At 64.7% G+C, this 24,908-nt stretch overlaps 1 protein-coding gene across 1 annotated transcript in view; it reads left to right on the plus strand.

The window, feature by feature from the left end:
• Positions 1 to 24,908, plus strand: part of CAMTA1 (calmodulin binding transcription activator 1) — a 735,454-nt gene that overhangs the window by 629,240 nt on the left and 81,306 nt on the right. Inside the window, 3 exon segments of the mRNA XM_036025251.1 lie at positions 1,486 to 1,639; positions 17,729 to 17,869; positions 19,567 to 21,419. Of these exon segments, the coding sequence (XP_035881144.1) occupies positions 1,486 to 1,639; positions 17,729 to 17,869; positions 19,567 to 21,419 (2,148 nt within the window).

The raw sequence follows: 24,908 nt of genomic DNA on the forward strand, positions 1-24,908 counted from the left end.
GGCACCCAGTCTGGCCCAGCCCGGCATGCTCCACGGCCAGCGCAGGCACCACGTGGGGGTGGGGGATCATCGTCATTATTAAGGAGCGTGATTACCGCCTCCATTAAGGAGAAGGCTCCTGGTTGTGTTGATTTAATTTCCTGGTTAACTGAGCGTTGGCAAGAAAAAAAAACCCTGTGTTTCAACCTTATTGAAAATCTTTTTCAATTGCACCAGGCGACTTTCTTGCACTGGCCATGTGTCATCGCCAGCCTATTTATTAACGCATTGATTGATTCCCGTGTCCATTCATTACGCTTGCTCTGACCACGTGCAGAAAGGTGATTGCGGACCCAGCCTCCTCCACGCCTGGGGCCCTCGTGCCCGCCCAGCCCCCGTGGCCAGGTGTCACATGGGAGAAGCAGAGGCCACCCATCTGGGGCAAGAGCACAGGAAGGGACCTTCTGCCTGGCTCTTTCGGCAGCTCCCCGCAGCCCCCCCCCCCCCATGTGTGGTCTTCGGCCCCCTGCCGTTCTTGGCATGCCTCCTGGTCGGGTGGGTGGGTGGGAGGTTTCCCCAGGCGTCACACCGTGGCCGGACTGCTGTCTGGCCAACGTGTCGGGCCTGACGTGACCGAGACTGGCCTTGCCTTCTGGGGGCCATGGAAAGCCCGAGAGGGCACTGTGCTCTTGGCATTGGAGCTGCCACCCCCACAGACACCCCTGGGCATGTCCCTGTGAGAGCTGGTGGTGGACAGCAGGGGACAGGGGACGTTTTGAGTGGGGTCTGGTGGGAGCAGGGTGACCTGTGTCAGTAGGACCGTTGGAGGACAAACTGTGCCTCCCAAGTCTCCCTGCGGAGAGTTTCCGGAAGGGGGGGTTTTGGGGGAGGAGTGCCCAGAGGCCGTGAGTGACAGCTGCCGTCTGGGGGACGTTGGAGGGGACGTGCTGGCGGGGCTGCGTGCCCGGGCAGAGGGGTGTCCATGCCTAGAAATGGGGTGCCTCACACACCGGGCACGCTGCTGCCCCTGGGAAGAGCGGTGCTGGTTCCTGGGTCTGCGCGTCCGCGGGCTGTGACGGGACCTGTGGGTGGGGCCCCGGGCGGGCCCGGCGCTCCTGGTAGCCGGGGCGTGAGGTCCAGGACACGGGGCTGGAGACATCATGTGTTGATGCCACGTGTGGTCCTGCGTCGCACACAGAGCAGACCGTGTGCAGAGCAGTGGCTCTCAACTGGGGACGCTGGGCGGCGTCTGGAGACACTTCGTTGTCACCACTGCACACTGGGGTTAATGGCCTCCGCGGGGGGACACCAGGGACGCCGCTGAGCGCAGGACGGCCCCGCCACGGAACACATGCTGGCTCCACGTGCCGGCGGCGCTGGGGCCAAGAGAACCCGGGGAGGGGCCGTCCAGCCTGCCTGTGCCTGCCGGAGCGGTGGGGGGGGGGGGGGTACCCTGGTGGGCCTCCGCGCCACCTCACGCTGCCGGTCTCTGTGCTCCGCCCCCAGAACCCCGACATCGTCCTGGTGCACTATCTCAACGTCCCGGCCATCGAGGACTGCGGCAAGCCCTGCGGCCCCATCCTCTGCTCCATCAACACCGACAAGAAGGAGTGGGCCAAGTGGACGAAGGAGGAGCTCGTGGGGCAGCTGAAGCCCATGTGTGAGTAGGCACGGCCGCCTGGCCCGGCGCCCGGCACGGGGGGCCGGGGGGGGGCAGGGAGGGAGGGGCCCGGTGCGGGAGAGCCCCCTTCCACTCAGATGACAGTGACACGGGGAGCTAGCTTGGAGGGGGGTCGCTCCCCCCCACACTTGCGCCTGATCCTCCCGAGCTCCCTGCATGACGGGCGGGCACAGGGCAGCAGGCCGCATCACCCGGTGGAGAAGCGAGGTCCAGGGACACACGGCAACGTGAGGAGGAGCAGAGCCAGGAGGGCGGGGGCTGCTGTCTCCTGGGTAGCAGACGGGAAGGAGGACAGTGCCCGTCCAGGGAGGGAAAGGCCCCTGGGGGACGCGGGAGGGGCTGCTGGCCGGATCTGGCCGTCCCCTGCACTCGGCCCGTCTGCGCCTGAACACGCGGCCCCGGCGCCCGGCCTGCGTGGCACGTGGATGGTGATCCTCGCGCTGGACCTCACCTGGTCGGCAAAGCGAGGCTTCCCGCGGCGTCTGTCGGGGACCGATCACTGCAGGCAGCACTGAGTGAGCCCAGAACGCTGGGCCTCAGCGGCCGGTGCCCCGTTTCCGTGGGCCAGGGCTCCCCGTGGCCACTCGGGGGTCTCCAGGGGCCTCGCCTGCCCCCGGGACACATGTGCTCAGGAAGAACAGGCAGGGATCTGCCAGGTCCGAGAGGAGTGCGGGGGCCGTCCCGTGCTGGACACAGGGCCGGGGGGCCTGGAACACCGACCTCAGGCTCAGGACGAAGACCCTCAGAACCCACCCACCCTCGGAAAGGGGGCTGCAGGGGAGAAGCCACTGGACGTCCTACACAGGGAGCCGCAGGGGACGTCCCTCCCTGGAAGGCCTGCGTGTCCACGCTGAGGCTGGGCAGCAGCTGCAGCAGCCAGCTGATCTCTCCGCCCCTTGGTGCTCAGGCCGGGGGGCCCTCCCCTAGTCCCAGGGTTGGGGGTGAGAATTAGCAGGGACAGAGGAGTCTGCAGGGGAGGGAGGTCTATGGCCCGACTGGCCTGGGGGCTGGGCCCCAAGCTGGAGTTCCTTCTCCCGCCACCCTCCTGTGCCAAGCGACCACGAGAGGCTCCGGCCAGCTCGCTCCTGCTGCTGCCTACAGCTGCCGCCACCAGGAACCTAGAACCGGGCGGCCCCAGGGCCTTGTGAGCTCAGGCTGTGTCACCTCCCGGCGGGCAAGGGGATGGAGCTCCGTGAACTCCGGGGGAAGGAAACTGGGTCCCCGGAGGTGCTTCCCCGGAGGGACCCGGAGGCCTGCCCGCAAGTCTGCAGTGCACCCAGAAAACTGCAACAAAGTAACCCTCGTGACCCTGCGCTCTCCGGGCTGTGGGGCAGGAGCGGAGCCCGCACACGGGGTGCTGCGTGAGCGTGCCTCTGGTCACAGACGCGCCGCCTGGAAACGGCCCGGGAAGCTCGGCCCCCATGATAGCGTTCGGTGCCGCCAGCCGGGCTTGGGATGCCAGCGGGGCACAGCGGATGGTGTGCGGGGGACAGCAGAGGTGCGGGGGGGCCAAGAAGGCATCGGATTTGGTCCCAGAACCAGGCGTGCCGCCCAGCGCTGGAGCCAAACACATCCGCTTCCTCACGTTTTCACAGGAATCACGTTCCTTCAAAGACTTCACAGTTTGATTTCCTGATGTCTCCCGGTTTCTCCGCCCCACGGCAGCGTTGTCAGTGGTCTGATCAGAATGCCGCGCTCCTCGGCGCGGAAGGGAAGCTCCGGTCTGCGGCCTCTGCCTCGCCTGCTGCGGGGTGAGGGGGCCTCACGGGCATTGCCGAGGCAGCCAGGCTGAGCCCGGGAACCCCGCCTTGATTCTCGCAGCCGGGGCCTCTGCTCCCGGCGGGGCCTGCCTTCAACCCGCAGTCTGAGGGATGCCTTTCCACCAGATTTGTTTCTTAACTGTGGTGTCTGATAGGAATTCCCCAGGTGTTTCCAACAGGCTTCCTGTCTTTTGCAACCCCTTCCGTAGTAGTCAGAATAGGGGTCCTGCTGCTGTGTCAAGGACCAAAGGACTGGTGGCTTACATAAAATAGAAGGTTATGTCTGTTTCACATAGCGGTTCGGGGTTGACACGGCAGCTGTAGTGTCAGAGACCAGCCCTCCGGGCTCCTTCTAGCTGGTTGCTCGGACTTTCCTAGGATGTTGCCCTCTCGGACATGGCCCAAGATGGCTACTCCAGCGCCTGCCATCACAACTGCATTCCAGCCCGTGGCAGCTGGGAAGAGAAAGTGGAGGGCAACTGTTTTCCCTTTAAGGACAGGGCCCCGATGGGGCACACACTTCTCTTCCTATGTCATTGGCCAGAATTTGATCATATAGTCACCCTGGTTGCAAGGGAGTCTGGGAAGTGTAGCCTTTGCTAAGCACTACCATCTTAACATACTCTGGGGAACAGGGTTCTGTGTGTGAGCCATTCGGGGCTGAGGGGAGCCGAGCTCAAGCGGGGTGCCCCGTGGGACCTCGGCTGAGAGCTGCTCATCTCAGCTCCAGGCCCGAGGACGACGGACTCGGCTCCCGTCCAAGGGTCGGAGTTTGCAGAACTCCAGTGAGTGTGATCCCAAGCTCCGCGTGTCTCATCCTGGAAGCTCTGGGGCCTGTTCCACCGCAGCTGCGCCGAGCAAGCACCAGCTTTGGGCCCAGCAGACTGCCAGGGCGGGGGAGAGGAGCTGGGCAGGTGGGGTCCCCCCCCCCCAGGTGAACTCGGAGTGGGACCAGGTGTGAGACGGTCTCCGTGCCTGCGTGCTGCCGGCCCTGCGGGGGACTTGCTTGTCGGCCTCTGGCTGCGCGGAACCACAGCGGTTCTGGGCCGCTGTGCCGGGACCTGCCGCCCTCAGGTCTGTTTAAGCCAGCAGGCAGCCAGGTGGGACCCCTCCCCTCGGGGTGGACCCGCTCCTCTGGGTGCCCACGGCTTTCCCCCTGCCCCATCCCCCGGCAGCACGGGAGGGCGCAGCCGTGCCAGCCACTTCCCGGCCAGCCGCCGGTGAGCTGGTGCCATCCAGAGTACGGGATGGGGCTTGAGGTTTAGGCTGTGTGCACAACCCTGCCCCTAGGGGTGGTCTTGCCCCCACTGTCTCCACCCTGGCTGGCCTGATGGCCCCGCACTGCCGGGCAAAGCCTGGGTCTTCCCGCAGCTTTCGTGGCCCCAGAGATCCTCAGGCGGCCCCCCCCCCAGTCTCCTCTGGGCTGGGCTCCACTACAGTGGCCTCCCTGGGGGCCCTGCAGCCCTTTCCCCGAGGTCCCCAGATCTCCTTGGTGGTGTCCCCAGCAGCCCTGCACGGGCCGAGCAGAAGGGCTGGCTGGGGAGCCTGTGCAGCCCCAGGGTCTGCACCCACACACGTTTCCCCATGTATGCACGTGCACAGCTGCATGCTGATACAGGCACCCACCCCCGCACCCACACAGCCGCCTCACCTCGGCGCCCGGGAGCAAAGGCCCGGGGGCTCGGGTGGAGAGGCAGGTGCCATCTGGCCTGGAGCGAGTGCCCGGCCTGCCCCCCGGAGAGGGAGCGAATGGGACGGAGCAGCGGTGAGGACCAGGGGAGGATGTGCAGAAGGCCTTGCGGGGCTGGAGTGTGGCTGCCGTGGGGCAGCCCTGCCCAAGCCACCCGACCACCCTGACCCTCGTCGTCCTCCTTCAGGGAAGGTGGCCCGACCCCGTGGCCCAGTGGCTGTCAAATGACAAAGCACGCAGGTGTTGGGGCTGCAGCCGCCCAGCTGCACGTGGTCAGGGGTCAGGGAGTCCTCCAGAGGCGGAAAGCCGGCCCTCTTTCTTGCGGTTGAGCCATCCCGAGCTCCAGGCCGAGGATGGGCACCCCAAAGCCCCTGGACAGTCCTTGGGGGGCCTCCTGCCCCCACAACACTGGGCCCGAACAAGGTCCTAGAGCAGCGGCACTGAGCTCAGCCTTGCGTTGGCCCCGGAGATGGTGCCAGCAGGGAGAAAGCCCAGGCCCCGCCCCCAGAGAGACAAACTGGAGAGGCCACATCTGTGGATGGTTCTGGGGGGAAGGACATGGAGGGCAAAGTAGGTAGTTCCGTCCTCAGGGACCCAGAAACCGGGGAACCTGAGCGCGGGAACAGTCAGCCGGGCGTCCTGGGAGGCAGGCTGCACCCTGGCCCGGACACATGTGCACGCGGCACTCAGGGACGGGCTGGGGGCCGAGGGGTGGGTGCTCCCGGGCAAGCCCATGTGCGACAGCGTGAGGGAGGGGACAGAGGCAAAAGCAGGCATGTGGCGGGGCACCGAGGAGACGGAGCGTGTCACGTCTGAGGCCTCAAGGGCAGGCGACATGCAGTGATGGAGGTCGAGGGTGAGAGGTGAAGGTCACTCGAAGGCGAGGAGGCAGGTGTCAGGCCGAGTGTGAGGGTGCAGAGGCCATGCTGAGGGCGCCCAGCTGAGTGCGAGGGGGTGGAGCGCACCTTGAACGGGAGGGGTCGGAGGCCAGCTTGAGAGCGAGGCGGTGAAGGCTATGCGGAGTGTGAGGGGGAGCTGTGTTAAGTGTAATTGATAAAGGTCGTGTTGATGGCACGGCTGGGAGCCGCACTGAGTGTGAGGACGGAGGCTTGCTGAGTGTGAGCATGGAGGCCCTGCTGAGTGTGAGCACGGAGGCCGCACTGAGTGTGAGCATGGAGGCCCTGCTGAGTGTGAGCACGGAGGCCGCACTGAGTGTGAGGATGGAGGCTGCACTGAGTGTGAGGATGGAGGCCCTGCTGAGTGTGAGCACGGAGGCCCTGCTGAGTGTGAGCACGGAGGCCCTGCTGAGTGTGGGTGGGCAGAGGTCACGTGCAAGCACGTGGAGCCCATGTTGAGTGTGAGTTCGGGTGTGCCCTCCTGGCTCCCAGCCCCCCTCGGCTCCCCTGTCGCCCTCCACCCTCTGGCGCTGGCCCACTGGGGTTTCCAGGAGCCCGTGTCAGCCCCCCCCCCCCCGTGGGCTCTCGGGACGAGCACATCCCGGCCTCTGGGCCACAGGCCACCAGGGGCCCGCGGCCGGAGACAGAGACCTGGACGTTGCGGAGAAGGGGCCGATGTGGCAGAAGTGGGAGGAGGCAGGCCGGGCAGCAGGCACCCGCCTCTCCCAGCAGCTCCCCGCCCACACGTGGGGCCAGCAGGGCCTCCCTGTCCTGGTCCCAACCCCCCCTCCTCCTCCTCCGCTGGCCCCGGGGGCCTCACTGTTGCAGTGCCCGGGGCTGTCTAGTTGGTGCGTCTGTTGTTTTCTCATAATTTTCCAGACAAAGACCAAAGATCCAGTAAGAGGGGAAGTGTTTATTTGTTTTGCTTTTTTGCTTAGATTGTAATCCTGGTGATTATAGAAATATCAAGAAGTAAAATCAACAAAGGCTTGCCTTTCCTGACCCTGCACCAAACCCGGTTCCTGGTCGATCAGCGCCACCTGGTGGCCTGCGGCAGCCGAGTGGTCCGGAGATGCTAAGGCCCTGGGAGAGGGGGACTCCCCAGCCTGGCTACGGAGCCTGCAGACATGGGGCCCTCCCCCGCCCCGGCCCGGTGACCTGATGCCTGTGGTTCTGAGGCAGTGGGCTCGGGGCGGGGCTGGAAGGAGCAGAGGGGCGCCCTGGGGAGAGGCGCGTACACCCCTCCTCTCTGCCTCAGACTTCACCTGGCTGGTGCCAGGTGGGGGGCCGGCATCTGCCCCGGACAGGGAGGGTTGCTCCCCAGGCCTGGCCAGAGTCTGCGGGCAACAGAGGGGCGGGTAACAAAGCGAGTCCCAGAGGTGCGTCCCCCGCGGAGCTGCAGGCAGGGGCGCATGCGCTAGGAGGTGAAGGTCGCTGGGAAGGAGGTCGGCCTGGGGAAGGGGAGACAGCTGTTAGAGATGGTGGGAGGGTTTCTCTCTGGCCCGATGTGTTCGCTTGGACGCATTGTCCAGTGTCCTCACCTCTGGAGTGAGACTCGGGTCAGGAGTGAGGGGCCAGGGGACAGGAATGAGCTGGGGCGGGCCCAGGCCGCCCACCCCTGGGACTCAGGGCAGCTGAAGCAGCTGAGCTCCGCCCCCCCTCCCCCAGGCCCCCCCAGCCTGGGCAGAGGCAGTGGCTCAGGGCTGGGAGCGGTGTTCCATGTCACAAACCCCCGGGCAGGCTGATGAAAAGACGGGCTGCTGCCCCCCGAGACACTCTGACTGCAGGGGTCGCCATGGGCCCTCGGAGCCTGAAAAGGGAGGCAGACACCAGGGCAGTGCTGGCCTCGAACCCGTGCAAAGCTCGGGGCGCTTCTCTCTGGGTGTTCCAGGGCGCCATGGGCCTTTCCGTCGGCCTGGGGATAAGACACGCTACCCTGAAGTGTCCTCAGGTTGAAAGCCAGGTGGTAGGGCTGGGCACACCCCCTGGGGTCCTGCCAGACACTCGCCGACTTGACATCATGAGACGCAGACCCTGGCATGCCGTGAAGGGAAGCCCATTTGTGTCCCCATGGTGGGCCCAGCCACCGGACGGCAGCCCGGCCCCTAGGAGCCCGTGTCGGATGTCCCTTCGGCTAGGAGCTGCCGGCTCAGGGAGAAGGCCAGGTGCGCCCCTTAAGCCCCCACCCCAGCCACAGTGCCTCCCAGGCACCTCCCCGCGGCCTGGCCGGGAGGGCAGGGGAGCAGGCAGCAGGCAGCAGAGGCAGGCTGGGCTCAGTTTGGGGCTTGCTCCTGCTTCCTGCTGGGCTGCGAGGCTTGTTTTGCAAATGAGCCTTTCTCCCTCTGGCTAAATCGTGTTTAGTGGAATTGGCCCCCAAGTAGGAGAACCAGAAGAGAAACGCTCCTTTGATTTCCTGTCGCTCCCTGGCTACCTGCCACTCAGGGCAGCCTGGGGGCCCGCGAGGCCCTACGGCTGAAGAATGCCCAGCGTGGGGGCCTCTGCGCTGGTGCTGGGGACACGGCAGGGCCCCCCCCCCCCACGTCCTATGTCCGACTGTCCCCGGAGCCGACACAGCCCTGCTCACCCTGGGGGTGGTTGTGTTAAACTCAGAACACGTTGCCAACATTGAAACTTCCAGATTCTCGGCTTCTCTTTGAAAATCGAATGTCCTGGGCCACGTCGTTCAGGGGCACCTGCCTCCCAGGGGGTGACACCTCCAGGCACACGGAGGAGGCACCTGAGTCCAAGGTCTCACAAGAAGCAGGATGGACACCATCTGAGTCCCACTCGGTCCCCCATCCCCCACTGCTAGGAGCCTGGAGGGGCTGCTCCCGCCGTCTCCGGCCCTGGCCGGGGCCTGGGAGGGGGGGCCACATTAGTCCCAACGAGAGGAGAGTTCCGGGGCCCACGTGGCTCCTGGATGCGGCATAACCGCCCAAGCTCCTCCTCTCGGTGCGGAATTGCACCCCCCACATCACTAGACAATCAGAGACCTTCAAGCACGTTCCCCCTCTTCCGACGGCGTGAAGAATTCCCGGCCTCAGTCACGACGACACTTGGCACATCGGGAGAGTCTGAGAGCCTCGGAAGGGCCCCCCCCCCCCCCCCGTGCCACATACCGCGTCTCGCCCGGGCAGCGGGCCCGGCACGCAGCACCGAGACGGTTTGCCACCTTGTGGCCTCGCGGCGCCCCCAGGAGACCGTCTGTGCAGCCGGGCGCGGAAGCGCGGGGAACGCCGTGCCCACAGGGCCCGAGTGCCCTGACGTCAGAGCAGTGATGGCTCCTGACCGGGGATCCCCTCCTCCTGCGCTCCCCCCACGGTCCGAGGCCTGTCCCATCGCAGGAGGGCAGTAGCTGTGTTAAGCTTCACCAGCCCGCGCCCTCGCCGGGGCTCGGCGACCCCTGGAGCGAGCCCGTGCCCCCACCGGACCGGAAGACAGGAAGAGGGGGGCCCTGCTGCCCCGTGTCCCCGGCCGCCCAGACCCAGGAACGGCAAGCTCGTTCACCCCGGCACACGTGCCAGGATGTCCCCGGTCAGCCTCCGGGCTGGAAATGAGATTCCCGAAAACGTCCTCAGGGCTAGGGGGAGAAGCCGTGTGGAGGGCGAGACGGGAAATTGAATAGCATGTGGGTGTCTGGGTATGAGACGTTAAATCTAATGAAAATGTTATCCAGTTGAACCAAGAAATCGGAAGCAGGGCCTTTATTCCTGTCAACAAGAATACAGTGAAAATTAAACCAACACCGCTGCCATTTCCCACTGACCTTGTTGCTATGGAGACAGCCTCCCAATGTCAACAACGCGGAGGAATCCAATGGGGTTCATTCATGCATTGAGAGGCACGGGGCACCCCCTCCCGTCTCCGTCACGTGGTCCCGAAGTAGGGTGATCACATGCCCGGGGTTGTCTGGGAGTGTCCCAGTTTGTACCCTCGTCCAGCCGCATGATCGCAGCGGCCCTGTCTGTCTCCAAGGTGACCTGTCTGGGCAGCCAGTTAAATGGCCACCCTTTCTGTGGGTTTCCCCTGAGTGTTGAGTACATTGCAGGGAAGCTGATGGGGCAGGAGGGAGGGGCACCCGCAGGCTCCTGTTGGGTGGGATTAATCTTTGCCACCGGCACGCTAGTGTCACTTGCCCACGCGGCACCAAGACACCCCTCCCTGTGGAGGGGGGGGACAAATATCGATTCCAGCAGGCACCACCTGTGCTGTTACCGTAGCGACCCAAGCTCCCGCTGACATGCCCTGTCACCCTTCTAGGAGTCACTGCCCTACGGAGCAAAGGGGACAGGCAGCCGGCTCCCCCTGGGCCCTGGGCCCCCGTGGGGTGAGGGCCCTGCAGAGCTCTCCTTCCTGGCTCCTCGCCCAGTTCCTCTCCCCAGCGCTGCAGGGTCGGCGTCTCAGAGCAGAACGGGTCTCTCCTCAGGGCCCCGCACCCTGCCCTGCCTCAGGTCCCCCACGGACGCCACCGAGAAAGAATCCTGGGTGTTGGACACACTTGTCTGTCATTAAAGTCCCTTAGGGAACTGTGACATGTAGTTAGGTGAACCAGGAAGAGGCACCCATTTTGCAGGCGAGGAAACTGAGGCCAGGAGGAGCCAAAGATGTTCCTTACATCTTACTCACGTAAGGCCGCCACGGTCCGGCCGGCAGCCCCGTCTCCCCACGCAGCCAGCTCCGGCATGAGCCCGGGGGTTCGCCCTGCTCCTCAGTAGGGTCCCACCACTGCTGGAGGCGGCCACGCCGGGAATGAACGTCCGTGGCTTCCACTGGCAACCAAGAGGAAGCTCCCCCTGGGGTCCCCTTAGGGTCCCCCTGGGTCCCTGTCTCTGACTGGGTCCCATCCCATCCCCAGTGACTGGAAATCCGGACAAGGAGCCCCCATCTCAGAGTCAAGGGCTGCCCGCCCCCCAAATCCCACCTTCCCTGGGAGGAGTCTTGCTTTGGGTTCCCCCTAAATGCCCCCGTCTCTGGGATGAGCGTGGCCAGGCCTCCGAGGACCCCAGCGGCCCAGGTCCAGCCACTCGGCCTGGCTCCCGGCTCAGGCCTCCCTCCCACCTCCCGCCCGGCCCCGGGGGCCCGGCCGGTTTCCTCTGCCCTGGGCCACGTGGCCACCATGGCTCAGTGGCCAAACTCTGCACAGCTGCCCTATGTCCTGGCCCCGGGGGGGAAGGTCACAAGGGAGGAGCCAGGGGCATTAGGGCTGTTGCCCCTCCCCGCCCGCCCCCTGCCTACTTCTGAGACACGGGCACCCTCCGTAGTCTGAGAGGGCAGGAGGCAGCAGGGTGGGTACTGGGCTCGGGGAAGGGTGCCTGGCCCAGCCTCAGACTTCTGGGTTTCCTACACAGCCCCCACCCCCACCCCCAGCCCCATAAAACAGACTCCCTCTCTCCAGGAAGCAAGGTGAGTCTGGCTGTGAGCGGAAGCAATCTTGGCCCGGTGGGGCGGCACCCCTCACCCACCCAGGCGTCCCTGGGCCCCCGGAGGGTGCGGGACAGGAGACCCAGGGAGGCACATGGAGCCTGGCTCTGCAGCCTCCCCCTGCCCCCACCCCCATCCCTCCGCCGGGGGCAAGCTGCTCGACTTCCGAGTCTTGGTTCTCAAATTAATACCCGGGACAAAAATTCTTCAAAGGATTGTTGAGAGATGAGAGATGCAATCTCGCTGTCCCCGGGGGTCAGAATAACACAGACTGGGCGGCTTAAATGAATTAATTCTCTTACAGAAATTAATTTTCTCACAGCCTGGAGGCTGGAAGTCCGAGGTCAAGGTGTCAGCATGCCTGGTTCCCAGGAAGGCCTCTCTTCCGAGCTCCCAGAGAGCTGCCCTCTCCCTGCCACTTCCCGTGCCACCCCCCGTGCGTGCACACTCCTAGCATCCCTTCCTCTCCTGACAGGGGCACGCAGGGGTCCCGCTGGATGAGGACCCACCCTTGGGACCTCACTTAACCTCACGAAGCTCCCAAAAGGCCCTGTTTCCAAACACAGCCACCTTGTGGCTGGGGCTTCCACCTAAGGATTTTGTGGGGGCCACAGTTCTGTCCACGCGGGGGCGACCGTGGAGCTGGACCTGGGCTCAGGCCACGTCTGCCTAGCAGAGGCTTTCCGCCTCTCCCCGGGGGGGGGGGGGGGGGGAGCGGCCGAGCAGCCGTGCCCAGGAGGCCCTTGGCCGGCCGCCAGCCCCACGTGGGGTCATGCCACACACACACACACACGCACACACACGCACACACACGCATGCACCCGCCCCTCCCCCAGATCTCAATCACTCCCTCTCAGCAGTCGGCCGCCTCTCGGGCAAATTGTTCATCAGAAGATGCTCTCCTGAGCAGGGCCGCATGCTGTCGCCGTTGATTTCCCTTTGATTATTCGTATTAGTGGGGGCAGCGCCGTCTAGCCGTGGGTGGTAATTAGGGTAAGTGTCGGGTAGGGCCAGGTCAGCGCTGGCGTGGGCTGGTGGGTCCCTGCAACAGCCATCCAGCCTCGCCTCCGAGCACCAGTCCCCCACAGGGCACCCGCAGGCCTGGCTGCAGCCCGGGCGGGACCCCAGGCGCAGGTGCCCTGGGGCAGCGGAAGTGGGACTCGGGGGGGGAAGCCTCAGGAGCACCCCGCAGCACCCCACTTCCAGCGGCCAGCACTGGTCAAGCCCTCTCCTGTGCAAGCCCACGGAGGAGCCAGCCGGACCCACGCACGCACTCCCTGGCGCACGGGTGGGTCCCCACCCCCATCTGAGCAGCCCAGACACCCCGCCAGGTGGGCCAGAACACGCCAGGCATCCCTGGGCGTGGTGGCTGGCCGTGGCTTGGGGACGAGGGCCCTGGTGCCCTTCGCCGAGATCCACTGAGCAGAGAAGCCACGTGACCCGGAGCCAGCGGGAGCTTATTTCCTGGGCACTCCCTTGCCTCTGAGCCCCAACCCCAGCTCATGACCTCGCCTCTAATCGGGTGTACTTCTAATGCAGAGCCCCCCCTGCTGCCTTTAGGAAGGGGGGGAGGGCTAGGGAGGGGCCGGCCGGGGCGCACGTATTAACCTTCCTTTCACAAAGCGCTCTTTTCCCTGAGGAAATCTCCTTTCCCGCTGATTCATTACTTGGTAGGAAGCAGAGCATGACATCTTAAAAGCCGTCTTGATCGTACTTGATATTCAGCACTAACCACTCGCCTCCTCCAAGGAGGGGCCCTTCCCACCGGAGAGGGCGGGAGGCAGAGCCGCGCGCTGGGTGTTGCGGGACAGGAGGCGATTTGCATGAAGCATCCAGAAACCCTCTGCTGGCAATCCGTCACCCTTCACCGGGCTTTCATCGCGTCACCTTCACAACAGAAGGCGGAGAGGAAGAGCGGAGAGAATTCGGTCGCCGCACCCCCCGGGGGCTGGGGGGGGGGCCGGGGTGGGGGGAAGCCTGGTGTGAGCCTAGTGTCAGGGATGACAGGGGCCCTGGGCAGGGGTGACAGAGGTGTCTCCCACTTGGGGATCAGCAAGCCCCCCTGCCACCAGGACCTGTGGGTGAGGTGTGGCCATGCAGCCGAAACCAGAGGTTGGACTCGTCTCTCTCCAGGCAGCCAAGGTCAGACAGACCATGGCCAAGGTCAGACTTGGGGTGGGGGGGGTTTCCTGAGAACATGCGGCCTGGTTCTGCCATGAGCCCAAGTCGCCCCCGGTAGACACCCTGGTGATGGGCCCCGCCGGGAGGCGGTTCCGCTCGCAGCCCCGCAGCCCCGCAGCCCCACAGCCCCGAAGAGTGCAGGCTCGGGGCCCCGCTGCCCGTGCACCGCCCTGACTGCGGCGGGCAGCCCCCGGAGAGCCTTTCCGGAAAGCCCGAGCCCCCGAAACGCTGGGAAATGTGCATTCACAATGACGTACTCGCCCCTGTGTTCGCTGCGGCGCTGCTCACGGTGGCTGTGACGTGGGCCCACCCAGTGTCCTTCGGCAGAGGACCGGACAAGGACGGCGCCGTGCATGCGCACTACGGAGCGCTGCTCGGCCATCAGATGTGACGACATGCTGCTATTCACGACGAGTGGGGGGACTTGGGGGACTCGGCACTATTGTGCCGAGTGAAATCAGTCGGCCAGAAACGGCGAAGAGCCGTGTGACCTCACTCACGTGTGGGATGTAACGCTGACACCCGTGGACACGGACGGCAACCTGGCGGTTGCCGGAGGGAAGGGCTTGGAGGCAGGTGGGAGACAGAGGGTCCTCACCTGTGGGGACGGAAGGCGACCTGACTCTGGGTGGTGGGCACACCGTGCAACACGCAGATCGTGTGTCACAGACACGGGCACCCCAAACCCATGTGGCCCTGTGAGCTAGTGTCACCCCAGGGATTGTGTGAAAACCCGGGCATCACCCCAGACCAAGGACATCGGACTCTCCGGGCTGGGGCCGGACACTGGGGCCGGCCATCCGCCTGGGCAGGAGTGTAAGGAAGGGGGTTCCCTGAGTCCTGTGCTCTGTCCCCCACCCCGCGCTGTTTTCCCTCCGTAAAATGAGGACCCTAGAAAAGGTCCTCCACCAAGGGGTCCAGGACATGGGGACGGGGGCGGGGGGGGGGGCCTGGCCCTCACTCCTGCCTCAGCCAGGCCCCTCTACTGTTAGCTGTCTTCCATGCTAGCTTTCGGGGTACAGGCTCACTTGAGATGCAGATTGCATAGCCATGGTTACATTTGCAAACCCCTGGCCGGGGCCTTCACCTCTGGGTGCCAAGGACAAGGTGGCCTGGGCCAGCAGGAGCCCGGGCCCCCTGGGGCTGGCGGTGACTTCCCCGAGGGACCCCAAAGCGGAGGCTGCACCCCTGAGCAAAGGTAGGCTGCAGACCCACCACCACCCCTGCGTGTGCCCACCGCTGGTGCCCCGAACAGGCACGCGAGACTTCAGACCCAGAATGCATCGGGACAGCTGAGCCAGCTTGGACCGGAAGCCACCAGCACTGCCCCGGTTCCCTGGACGCCACGCCAGCATCCAAGACCCACGGGGACCAGGACCACAGGCCCCGGAGCTGGCGACAGCGCTGGCGGCAGCGGCCCAGGGGCCTGCGGCAAGAGCGGAGGGCGAGAACCGTGAGCAAACACCTAGGGCAGGTGCGCACAGGAGGGCAGCAGCGCCCACGAGGGGCCCCCGAGAGTTCGCAACCCTCCCATGTGGGGTTTTCTCCGTGCAACCACCAGAGTTCCCCGTGAAGGCGCTGACGAGGAACAGAGGCATGAGGTGGGCACCTCGGAGCTCCGCCCCCACCCCGCGCTCCAAGGCCGAGCCGCCTGTGGATGTCCCAGCAAGGACGCCCTTTCCCGTGGCGTCTGCTGCCGCAGGGCAAGGCCCGCAGCTCGCGTGTCGTGTCACTGTCGTCGCCACCATCACGTGAACGGCTGTGACCCCGGCACCTCTTTGCTGGGTACAGAGTGCCAGGGAGATGGGTCAGGTTGCCTCTTAGCCGCCACCATGTCAGGCGGGCACCATTGTCTTCCCATTACAGAGACCAGGAAACCGTGGCTCAGGGGGCTTTAGCAACTTGCTGAAATGTACACAGCAAGTGAAGGCCAAAATCTGGACTTCAGTGCAGGTGCGAATGTGACCCAGCTTCTGCCTGCTGTGGAGACCGTCTCCTTGTGCCACTGTGTGCCGGAGTCCCTCCCAGACACGGGCGGGTGACTTAGGACAGCTCCTTACGCTGGGGCCCTGAGAGAGGAGCTCAGCCAAAGGACAGGGGAATTGGTTTCGCGTCAGTGGAGCCCCTGACCTCCCTGGCGAGATGCTGTGCCCGCCCCTCCTCCCTCCCGGCCGCCCGGGTCCCTCCTGGAGCCTGCGGGCTGCGCCGCACCCAACACACCCCCCAGGGCTCGGCCAGGTCTGCCCCGGCCGAGAAGGAGTGGGGAGAATGCGCATGAAACTCAGTCTTTTTTACTGACTTGTCCCCTAGAGCAAGGGACATAAAGGAAAGAATAAACAAATGGGACCTCATCAAAATTAAAAGCTTCTGCACAGCTAAAGAAAACAGTATCAAAATTAAAAGAGAACCAACTGTATGGGAAAACATATTTGCCAATGATACCTCAGACAAGGGTTTAATCTCCAAAATATACAAAGAACTTACATGACTCCACTCTAAGAAGACAAGCAACCCAATTAAAAAATGGGCAAAGGACTTGAACAGGCACTTCTCCAAGGAGGACATACAGAAGATCCAAAGACACATGAAACAATGTTCAATATCGCTAGCTATCAGAGAGATGCAAATTAAAACCACAATGAGATACCACTTCACACCAGTCAGAATGGCCATCATAAACAAAGCAACAAACAACAAGTGCTGGAGAGGTTGTGGAGAAAAGGGGACCCTAGTGCACTGCTGGTGGGACTGCAGACTGGTACAACCACTATGGAAAGCAGCATGGAACTTCCTCAGGGAACTAAAGATGGATCTGCCTTTTGACTCAGCAATTCCACTACTGGGACTCTATCCTAAGAACCCTGAAACACCAATTCAAAAGAACCTATGCACCCCAGTGTTCATAGCAGCACAATTTACAATAGCTAGGTGCTGGAAACAACCTAGATGCCCATCAGTAAATGAATGGATCAAAAAACCGTGGTACATTTACGCAATGGAATTCTATGCAGCAGAAAGAAAGAAGGAGCTCCTACCCTTTGCAACAGCATGGATGGAGCTGGAGAGCATTATGCTAAGTGAAACAAGCCAGGCAGTGAGAGACAAATACCATATGATCTCACCTTTAACAGGAACCTAAACAACAAAACAAAGAAACAAGCAAAATGTAACCAAAGACACTGAAATAGGGGACAGACTGACAGTGACCAGACGGGAGAGAAGAGGGAATTTCAGGGGACAGTGGGAAGGGTTCACGGGAACAAACTTAAAGGACACATGGACAAAACTAGGGGGAGGGTGGTAATGGGAGGGAAGTGGGGAGGGTTGGGTGGGTGGGCTGGACTGGGAGTAAAAGGGAGAAAACTGTATTTGAACAATGATTAAAATAAAAAAAAATAAAAAATAAAAAAAGATAATTAAAAAAAAGAAAGAAACTCAGTCCCCACATTCCGAGGAGCGAGTTGGTTTATTTTAGGGTTCCAGCCCCACCCTCCCAGGCAGGTGGGGAGACGGCCGTCAGCTACCGGGGGACCCCGCTGCAATGCCAGGGGCAGCAGAGGTCCAGGGTCCGGAGGGTTGAGCCGAAACCCCGAGGGCGGCCATCCAGGCGGCCAGTCCCTAGTGGGCCCCCACTGCCCAGGCCACGTGGGCCCTTCTGTCCCGTCCCTGCAGCCCCCTGAGGCTGAGAGGCCCGGCGAGAGCAGGGAGCTGACGCGCCCCCTTGGGGGGCCCGGGCCCCCATCTCCTCTCCAGGTCTCCATGACACGCAGCTCTGGGAGGTCCCTTTCTCTTCCATGCCAGCCCCTCCAAGAGCTACCCCGGTGCACTGGGACTTAGGGAAACCAAAGCAAGTCCCCAGTCAGTCCCCCTACTGCCCCCTGCCCGGGGCTGCATGGTGGGGGAAGGAGGGGAGGAGGCAGAGTCCGCTGAGGAAGAGCACGGAGCTCCCCAGGGGGTCCAGTGGGGCAGCCTGGTGCTCCCTCCTCCCTCCTCCCCTGTCCCTAGAGCCAGGCTCCCAGCAGAGACAGGCTGCTGGGGTCTGGGAGTGCTGGGGCCCACTCTCCCCACCCCCCTTCCCCACCCCCGTGGCCTCTGACCGCCCTGCCTCTGTCCCCACCAGTCCACGGCATCAAGTGGACCTGCAGCAATGGCAACAGCAGCTCGGGCTTCTCGGTGGAGCAGCTGGTACAGCAGATCCTCGACAGCCACCAGACCAAGCCGCCGCCTCGGACCCACAACTGCCTGTGCACCGGCAGCCTGGGTGAGCAGGGTCCCCTGCGGGCGGGGGCGTGGTGGGGCTGAGGTCGCTCTGCCAGGCAGCGGGCACGGCTCTCCCACTCAGGGGTCGTCTCGACCTCCAGTGAGGGGAGGGGTCGGCGAGGAGCCAGGCAACGGCGTGGCACCCGGGACAGCCTCACCCTCGTCCCGCCCCAGCTTTGGGCGGGAAAGAGCAGCTCCCTAGAAGCGGAGGCAGCAGAGTCGGGGGGAGGGGTGTGCATCCGGGGGTGGAGCTCCGGGCCCCTGTCCACCCACCACAGTGCCCTCCGGGCCTCCACGGCCCTGGACACTGGCCCGGCCAGGCTTTTGGGGAAGCTCGGTCCTGAGTCTTGGGGACCACTCGGGCTAAATCCCATCCGTACTTTGACGTGAAACGTCTACCCTCTCCATCCGCATCCCCCTCTCTTTGACAGTGGCATTCGCTCTCTCAAATGGGCGTTCCCTGCCCCCCGGGCTGCCTTATTAGGGTTCCCATTAGAGGGGGCACCTCGCTTCCCTGCGACACCTTCACTCACTGAGGAATCCCAGTGGCGAGGCTGTCGTGGCATCAGGGGAGGATTCACCCTTTGATCAAAAAAGCAAAGTGGCTCTAAGCCCTGGCTGGCGTAGCTCAGTGGATTGAGCGTAGGCTGCGAACCAAAGCATCGCAGGTTCGATTCCCAGTCAGGGCACATGCCTGGGTTGCAGGCCAAGGCCCCCAGCAACCCCACATTGATGTTTCTCTTTCTGTCTCTCTTTTTCTCCCTCCCTTCCCTCTCTAAAAATAAGTAAATAAATAAAACCTTAAAAAATTAAAAAAAAAAAAAGGCCAAGTGGCCCTCACCAAATGGGAAGAAAGCCAGGATGGAGCGGGAGAGGAAGGGGAGAGAGAAGCCGTCGGGGCAGCGTGGCGGGGGCGCCCTCACCTGTGGAGCTCGGAAACACTCCGCATGGGGGAGGCTTTTCCTTCCCTGACCCCGAACTGGGGGCTTAAGGTTCTGCCCTCGCTGTGTTTTAGAACGATTTCTGTCCCGCAGAGAGCTGAGGACAGGTCCGGGTAGCTGAACAGAGACGGTGGCCCCCAGTACCTCTCAGCCTCCCGAGCGAAGTCTGGGCCGCCCTGTGGTCCTGGGGCCTGAGGGCTAATCCAGGGAGAGCGCCTGGCTCTCCAGGCCCTGCTCCACCCCCGGCTCCCTGTCCCGGGAGGGTCCCACCGAGAGGCGAGAGGCGCCCTGCAGGGCTGCTCTCTTGGCCCCAGCAGGGGTGGAAGCTTTCAGGGGGCGGAGAGGGGCCAGGCCACCGCCCCCAGGGGGCCCCCGGCCAACACGAGCCTGCCCGCCCAGGGGTTTCTCTGGAGGGTGACACTCTCCACAGCCTCTCCTTCCCTGCTTGCCACATACTAGGACACTACTGTCACTATTTGAAAAGCGAGTCAAGGACAAAGGTGCCTGGTCTGGAGGGTGGTGACAGGGGGCGCATGAGGGCCCCAAGGCTCAGGGTCAGCGGGCCCCAGACCCCGAGTGACGGCCACTCGCCGTCCCCCCTGGGGCTCAGCGGCCGGCCCAGTCCCCTGGGTGCGGCTTCGCGGGTCCCAGCTGCTCAGAGACAGGGCCCCGCCACGGCCCGGCTCTGACTCTCTGCTCGTGTGTGTGTGCGTGTGTGTGCGTGTGCATGCGTGCGTGGTGCCTCCGGTCTCCGCAGGAGCGGGCAGCAGCGCGCACCACAAGTGCAACAGCGCCAAGCACCGCATCATCTCGCCGAAGGCGGAGCCGCGGGCCGGGGGCGGCGGCGGCCACGCGGAGGTGCAGCACAACGACGTGTCGGAGGGCAAGCACGAGCACGGCCACGGCAAGGGCGCCGGCCGCGAGAAGAGGAACGGCAAGGTGGCCAAGCCGGCGCTGCTGCACCAGAGCAGCGCCGAGGTCTCGTCCACCAACCAGGTGGACGTCCCCGACACCACCCAGAGCTCCCCCGTGTCCATCAGCAGCGGGCTCAACAGCGACCCCGACATGGTGGACAGCCCCGTGGTCACCGGCGTGTCCGGCATGGCGGTGGCCTCGGTGATGGGGAGCCTGTCCCAGAGCGCCACGGTGTTCATGTCCGAGGTCACCAGCGAGTCCGTGTACACCATGTCCCCCACCGCTGGCCCCAACCACCACCTCCTCTCGCCCGACGCCTCTCAGGGCCTCGTCCTGGCCATGAGCTCCGACGGCCACAAGTTCGCCTTCCCCGCCTCGGGCAGCTCGGACAGCCTGTCCATGCTGCCCGGCAACGTCTCCGAAGAGCTGGTCCTCTCCACCACCCTGGACGGTGGCCGGAAGATTCCAGAGACCACCATGAACTTTGACCCCGACTGTTTCCTCAACAACCCAAAGCAGGGCCAGACCTACGGGGGCGGAGGCCTGAAAGCCGAGATGGTGGGCACCAACGTCCGGCACTCGCCGCCCGCGGAGAGGGGCTTCGGCTTCAGCGCCGTCCTCGCCAAGGAGATCAAGACCGAGGACACCTCCTTCGAGCAGCAGATGGCCAAAGACGCGTACTCCTCCTCCGCGGCGGCCGCGGCCTCCAGCTCCCTCACGCTGAGCGCGGGCTCCGGCCTGCTGCCCTCGGGCGGCGGCCTGAGCCCCAGCACCACCCTGGAGCAGATGGACTTCAGCGCGATCGACTCCAACAAGGACTACGCGTCCAGCTTCAGCCAGGCGGGCCACAGCCCGCACGTGCACCAGACCCCCTCCCCGAGCTTCTTCCTGCAGGACGCCGGCAAGCCCTTGCCCGTCGAGCAGAATGCCCACAGCGGCCTGAGCGACTCCGCGGGCAGCTTCGTGATGCCCACGGTGAAAACGGAGGCCTCGTCGCAGACCAGCTCCTGCAGCGGCCACGTGGAGACGCGGATAGAGTCCACCTCCTCCCTGCACCTCATGCAGTTCCAGGCCAACTTCCAGGCCATGGCGGCGGAGGGGGAGGTCACCATGGAGACCTCGCAGGTGGCCGAGGGGGGCGAGGGCCTGATCAAGTCCGGGGAGCTGCAGGCCTGCAGCTCCGAGCACTACCTGCAGCCCGAGACCCCCGGGGTGATCCGCAGCACGGGCGGCGTCCCCATCCTCCCCGGAAACGTGGTGCAGGGACTGTACCCCGTGGCCCAGCCGGGCCTGGGCAACCCCTCCAACATGGAGCTCAGCCTGGACCACTTCGACCTCTCCTTCAGCAACCAGTTCTCCGACCTGATCAACGACTTCATCTCTGTGGAGGGCGGCAGCGGCACCATCTACGGGCACCAGCTGGTGTCGGGGGACGGCACGGCGCTCTCGCAGTCGGAGGACGGGGCCCGCGCCGCCCCCTTCGCGCAGGCGGAGATGTGCATCCCCTGCTGCAGCCCCCAGCAGGGGGCCCTGCAGCTCAGCAGCGCCGCCGAGGGGGGCGCCGGCACCATGGCCTACATGCACGTCGCTGAGGTGGTCTCCGCCTCCTCGGCCCCCGGCGCGCTGGGGCTGCTGCAGCAGAGCGGACGGGTGTTCATGGTGACCGACTACTCCCCAGAGTGGTCCTACCCGGAGGTAAGCGGCCGCGTCACCCCCCCCCCCCACCCCGTGACCTGCCTCACCTCACCCTGGGCAGGAAGCCGAGGGTCCCCATTTGCATGTGATGCTTCAGACCACACCGGCCCCTCCGTCTGTCCCCGGGCCCCTGGAAATGCCCCCGCTGGCCTCAGCAGCGGTTCTCGGTCACAGAGAGCAGCTGTAGAGTCCGGGTCTCCTTGGAGGCCGAGTGGCCTGTGGGCTCCAGCCAGAGCTGTCCGCTGTCCCCTGGCTCATGTCTTAAGATGCCACCTATGTTTTGCTTTGCTTTGGGGACAGGGGGTGGGGATCGGGATACTGGGTCTGCGGAAAAAACATTCAGAAGTCACCGCCGTGGACCTCCCCAAAGCCATTGCTCTCCATCTGCTTCCCTAAACCGAAAGGAAACGCAAACAAACTCCCAAGGCAGTAAGAGGGAGGGTGCGGCTTCCGAATCGTCACCCGTAGGACTTTTTTGGGTAACTCTGACCTCCACAAAATCAAAAGCATGTTATGACCCAGCACCTCCCACCAGGCCCCCACACCCCAGCCCCCCCCACCCACTGTCTCAGGTCTGATACCCCAGCCCCCGCCCACTGTCTCAGGTCTGACACTCGGGGAAGTACCGCCCCGGAGCCCAGGACCCCAGGGAGACTGGCCGGGCCACAGCGGCGCGGTGTTTAAGGAAGGCACCTGCGCTCTTTCTCCCACTAGAGCGGCACAGGACAGAGGGGTGGCCTGAGCGTTTCCTGCTCGGCTCCTCCCAGCCCACCTGCCTGGTGCCCGGGGCCCAGACCGGTTCTGTGTCCCCATTCGGCGGCTGCTCAGGGCGCCCTTGGTGCTATTGCCACGTCCCCTAGAGGTCAGGGCAAGGGGTGCTGCCCCGGACAAGGGAGGGATGACCCTGAACCTCATGGGCTCGCTTAGCCGAGGCACCCATGGGGACCCAGCCGGAGGGTGTCAGGCGCCGGCAGTGCCGGGGTGCTGCCCAAAGTCTGGCTCCTTCCAGACCCAGGCGCTGGCCGGGGACCTGAGATGACGCCCAGCTCAGGACTGGGTGGTGGGGTGCCCTGGGTGGTGGGGCGCCCTGGGTGGTAGAGCGCCTCTCAGAGCCAGTCCCTGCTCCGGAGCGCCCCCTGGGCTCTGGTGAGGGGCACGGGGCACAGGGCACGTCCCCGGGGCCCTCCTGGGCGTGGATTCCGGCTCTCCGTGACTTCGCCCCTCTGTGGCCCAGTTTCCTCACCCAGGACATGGGGCGGTAACAGTACCTGCCCCGGGGGCGCTGCCGGGAGTGCTCGGCAAAGCCTTGGGCCCGCAGCGCCCCGTGCTCCTGTCCGTGGCCTCCCACGTGGCCACGGGAAGAGGGTGCCCATGGGTTGGCCATGTTTGGCCTTGGAGAGGTCACCTAGACTGTGGGCCTCAGTGTCACAGCCTGGACCAGGAGGCGCACACCTGCCCCGCCCCCACCTCTATGGTGGAGCAGGGACGCACGCACCAGCACCCGCAGCTCGGAGACACCACACCGGCCCGGCCCGGGGCCCACCTGTGTGGACAGGGCGTTTATAGCGCCCTCCAGTGTCCAGAGGCAGCGGCCCCGTGCGGGGAGGGGTCTGGGTCCCAAGCCTGACCCCGTGCTCCCTGCCTCGCTGGGGCGCTTGAGGGCTGAGTGAGGGGCTCCGGCGGCACCTGCCCCCCGCCCCCCCCCCCCCCCCGCCACTGCCCTCCAAGGCTCCGGGAGCTTCCAGCTGGTTTCCCCCAGAGGTGGCTCGGTGTGGCTCCCTCGGCGCCACTGGTGTCAGGGTCACTCCCCTAGCAGCTCCCACGTCGCCCCGGGGTGGAAGGTTCGCTCAGCCGAGCAGTGCGTCCGCCCCTCCCCCTCGGGGCTTGAGAGAGCAAGTCCAAGGGAAAGGCAGGGGGACCTGGCCAGGAGTGGGAGGGCCGTCTTAGTGATGCGGCGACCTGGCCCTCCGGTCCCTTTACTCCTCTGTAAACAGCCTGTGTGGGGGGGTCCTCCGGGCCCTCCAAGTCCCAGGACCTGGGAGACGGCGTGCTCAGGCCACTTGGAGGCTCCCTGGGGAGTACCGGCCGCCACATCCCTAAGCCGGGCCTGGAGAGAGTCAGTTCAGCCGCTGGCCACGAGAGGGCGCCATGGGAACAGGAAAGGGATGCCAGTCCCCGCGCGGCCTCTCCCTGACTCTGGCTGCCCCCAAACAAAAGCAGCTCGAATTCAGTTTGATTTGGAAAATGCGCAGGCGCCACCCAGCTGGGCCCTTTGGGGCCGACAGGGCCGAATGGTGAGACCTCTCTCTGCAGAGGTCCCAGGGGCCCTACCCACCCCCAACCCCCCACCCCCCACCCCCACTCTCCCCATCTAAACAGCACCTGCTCTCTTGACCCGACCCTCCCCGCCCACCCCTCGCACTCCCCGCCCCCGCATCTTGCTGCCCCCTCCTCCGCAGGCCAGAGGCCTGCTTGCTGGCTGTGTCCCAGCAGCTCTAGCCCGGCTCTGCCCAGGGCAGGGGGGGCAGGGGCTCTGTGCGGAGACACACAGGCCTGGGTCTCCTGCTTGTCTGTAAACACAGGGGCACCCTGAGCCGTCGCCCACCCCACACTGCAGTCCGATGGTGCCAGGCACCCACTTTTCGGGAATGCCGAGGCTGGGGCCGTCTTGCCGTCTCTTCCCAGAGGGGCCCCCACCCCCACAGGCAGCTTCTGCCTCTGTGTTCCGCCCAGCTCTGCACCCCCAGCAGCACCAGTCACCAGCACGCACAGGTGCCCAAGGACCCCTGGGCCCTAGGCGCCTGGGAAATCTGGGTCCTTTGTCTCAGGAGTCCCGGGACGCGGTGACCTCAGATGGCACTGACTGCTCCCTCCCCCCGCCCCAAGCATCCTGTGTCATCTCCCTCCCCCACCACTCCCGCAGCACCCCGCAGAGGAGGCTACAGTGACGAGCCTTCAGGTGCCTGCGTCACGCCAGTCCAGGGCAGCGAGGCCAGCGTTGCCATGGAAACACCCCCCAGAACTGGAGGATGCCGAACCCATCCTGTGGCGGTTTCCATGGAGAAGGGCCTGCTGTCCCCAGTCATTTCTGCTCCTTTGTTCCCCCAGCAGCCCCGGCTCCGTGCCAGCGGCTGGCGGCTGGCGTTATTTTCCTTTTTTTCCTCGCGTGGTAGCTGTCCGTGGCTTTCTCAAGCCACTGCTCTCCCACGTCCCAGGAACCGGGGAGGGCGGCGCCCTGAACGGGCCTCTGGCCGCCCCCAGACATCCCGAAGTCAGGTTCTGCCTGGGTCGCGGGCCCGGCACCCGCCCTCTGCCCCGCCACTCTGACGGATGGGAGTCAAGGAATGCAAGGCCAGAGGGTCCCCTGGAGATCCGTGCTACCCACAGAGAACACGTGGCCACTGAGGGACAGGGACAGGGACAGGCCTCCTGCTTCTGGCCGCTGGTCTGGCGCTCCCTCCGCTGCCCTCCAAACCTCGGTTCTCTAGC

Source organism: Phyllostomus discolor, chromosome 5 (assembly GCF_004126475.2).
Source record: "Phyllostomus discolor isolate MPI-MPIP mPhyDis1 chromosome 5, mPhyDis1.pri.v3, whole genome shotgun sequence".
In the NCBI taxonomy this organism is placed as follows: domain Eukaryota; kingdom Metazoa; phylum Chordata; class Mammalia; order Chiroptera; family Phyllostomidae; genus Phyllostomus; species Phyllostomus discolor.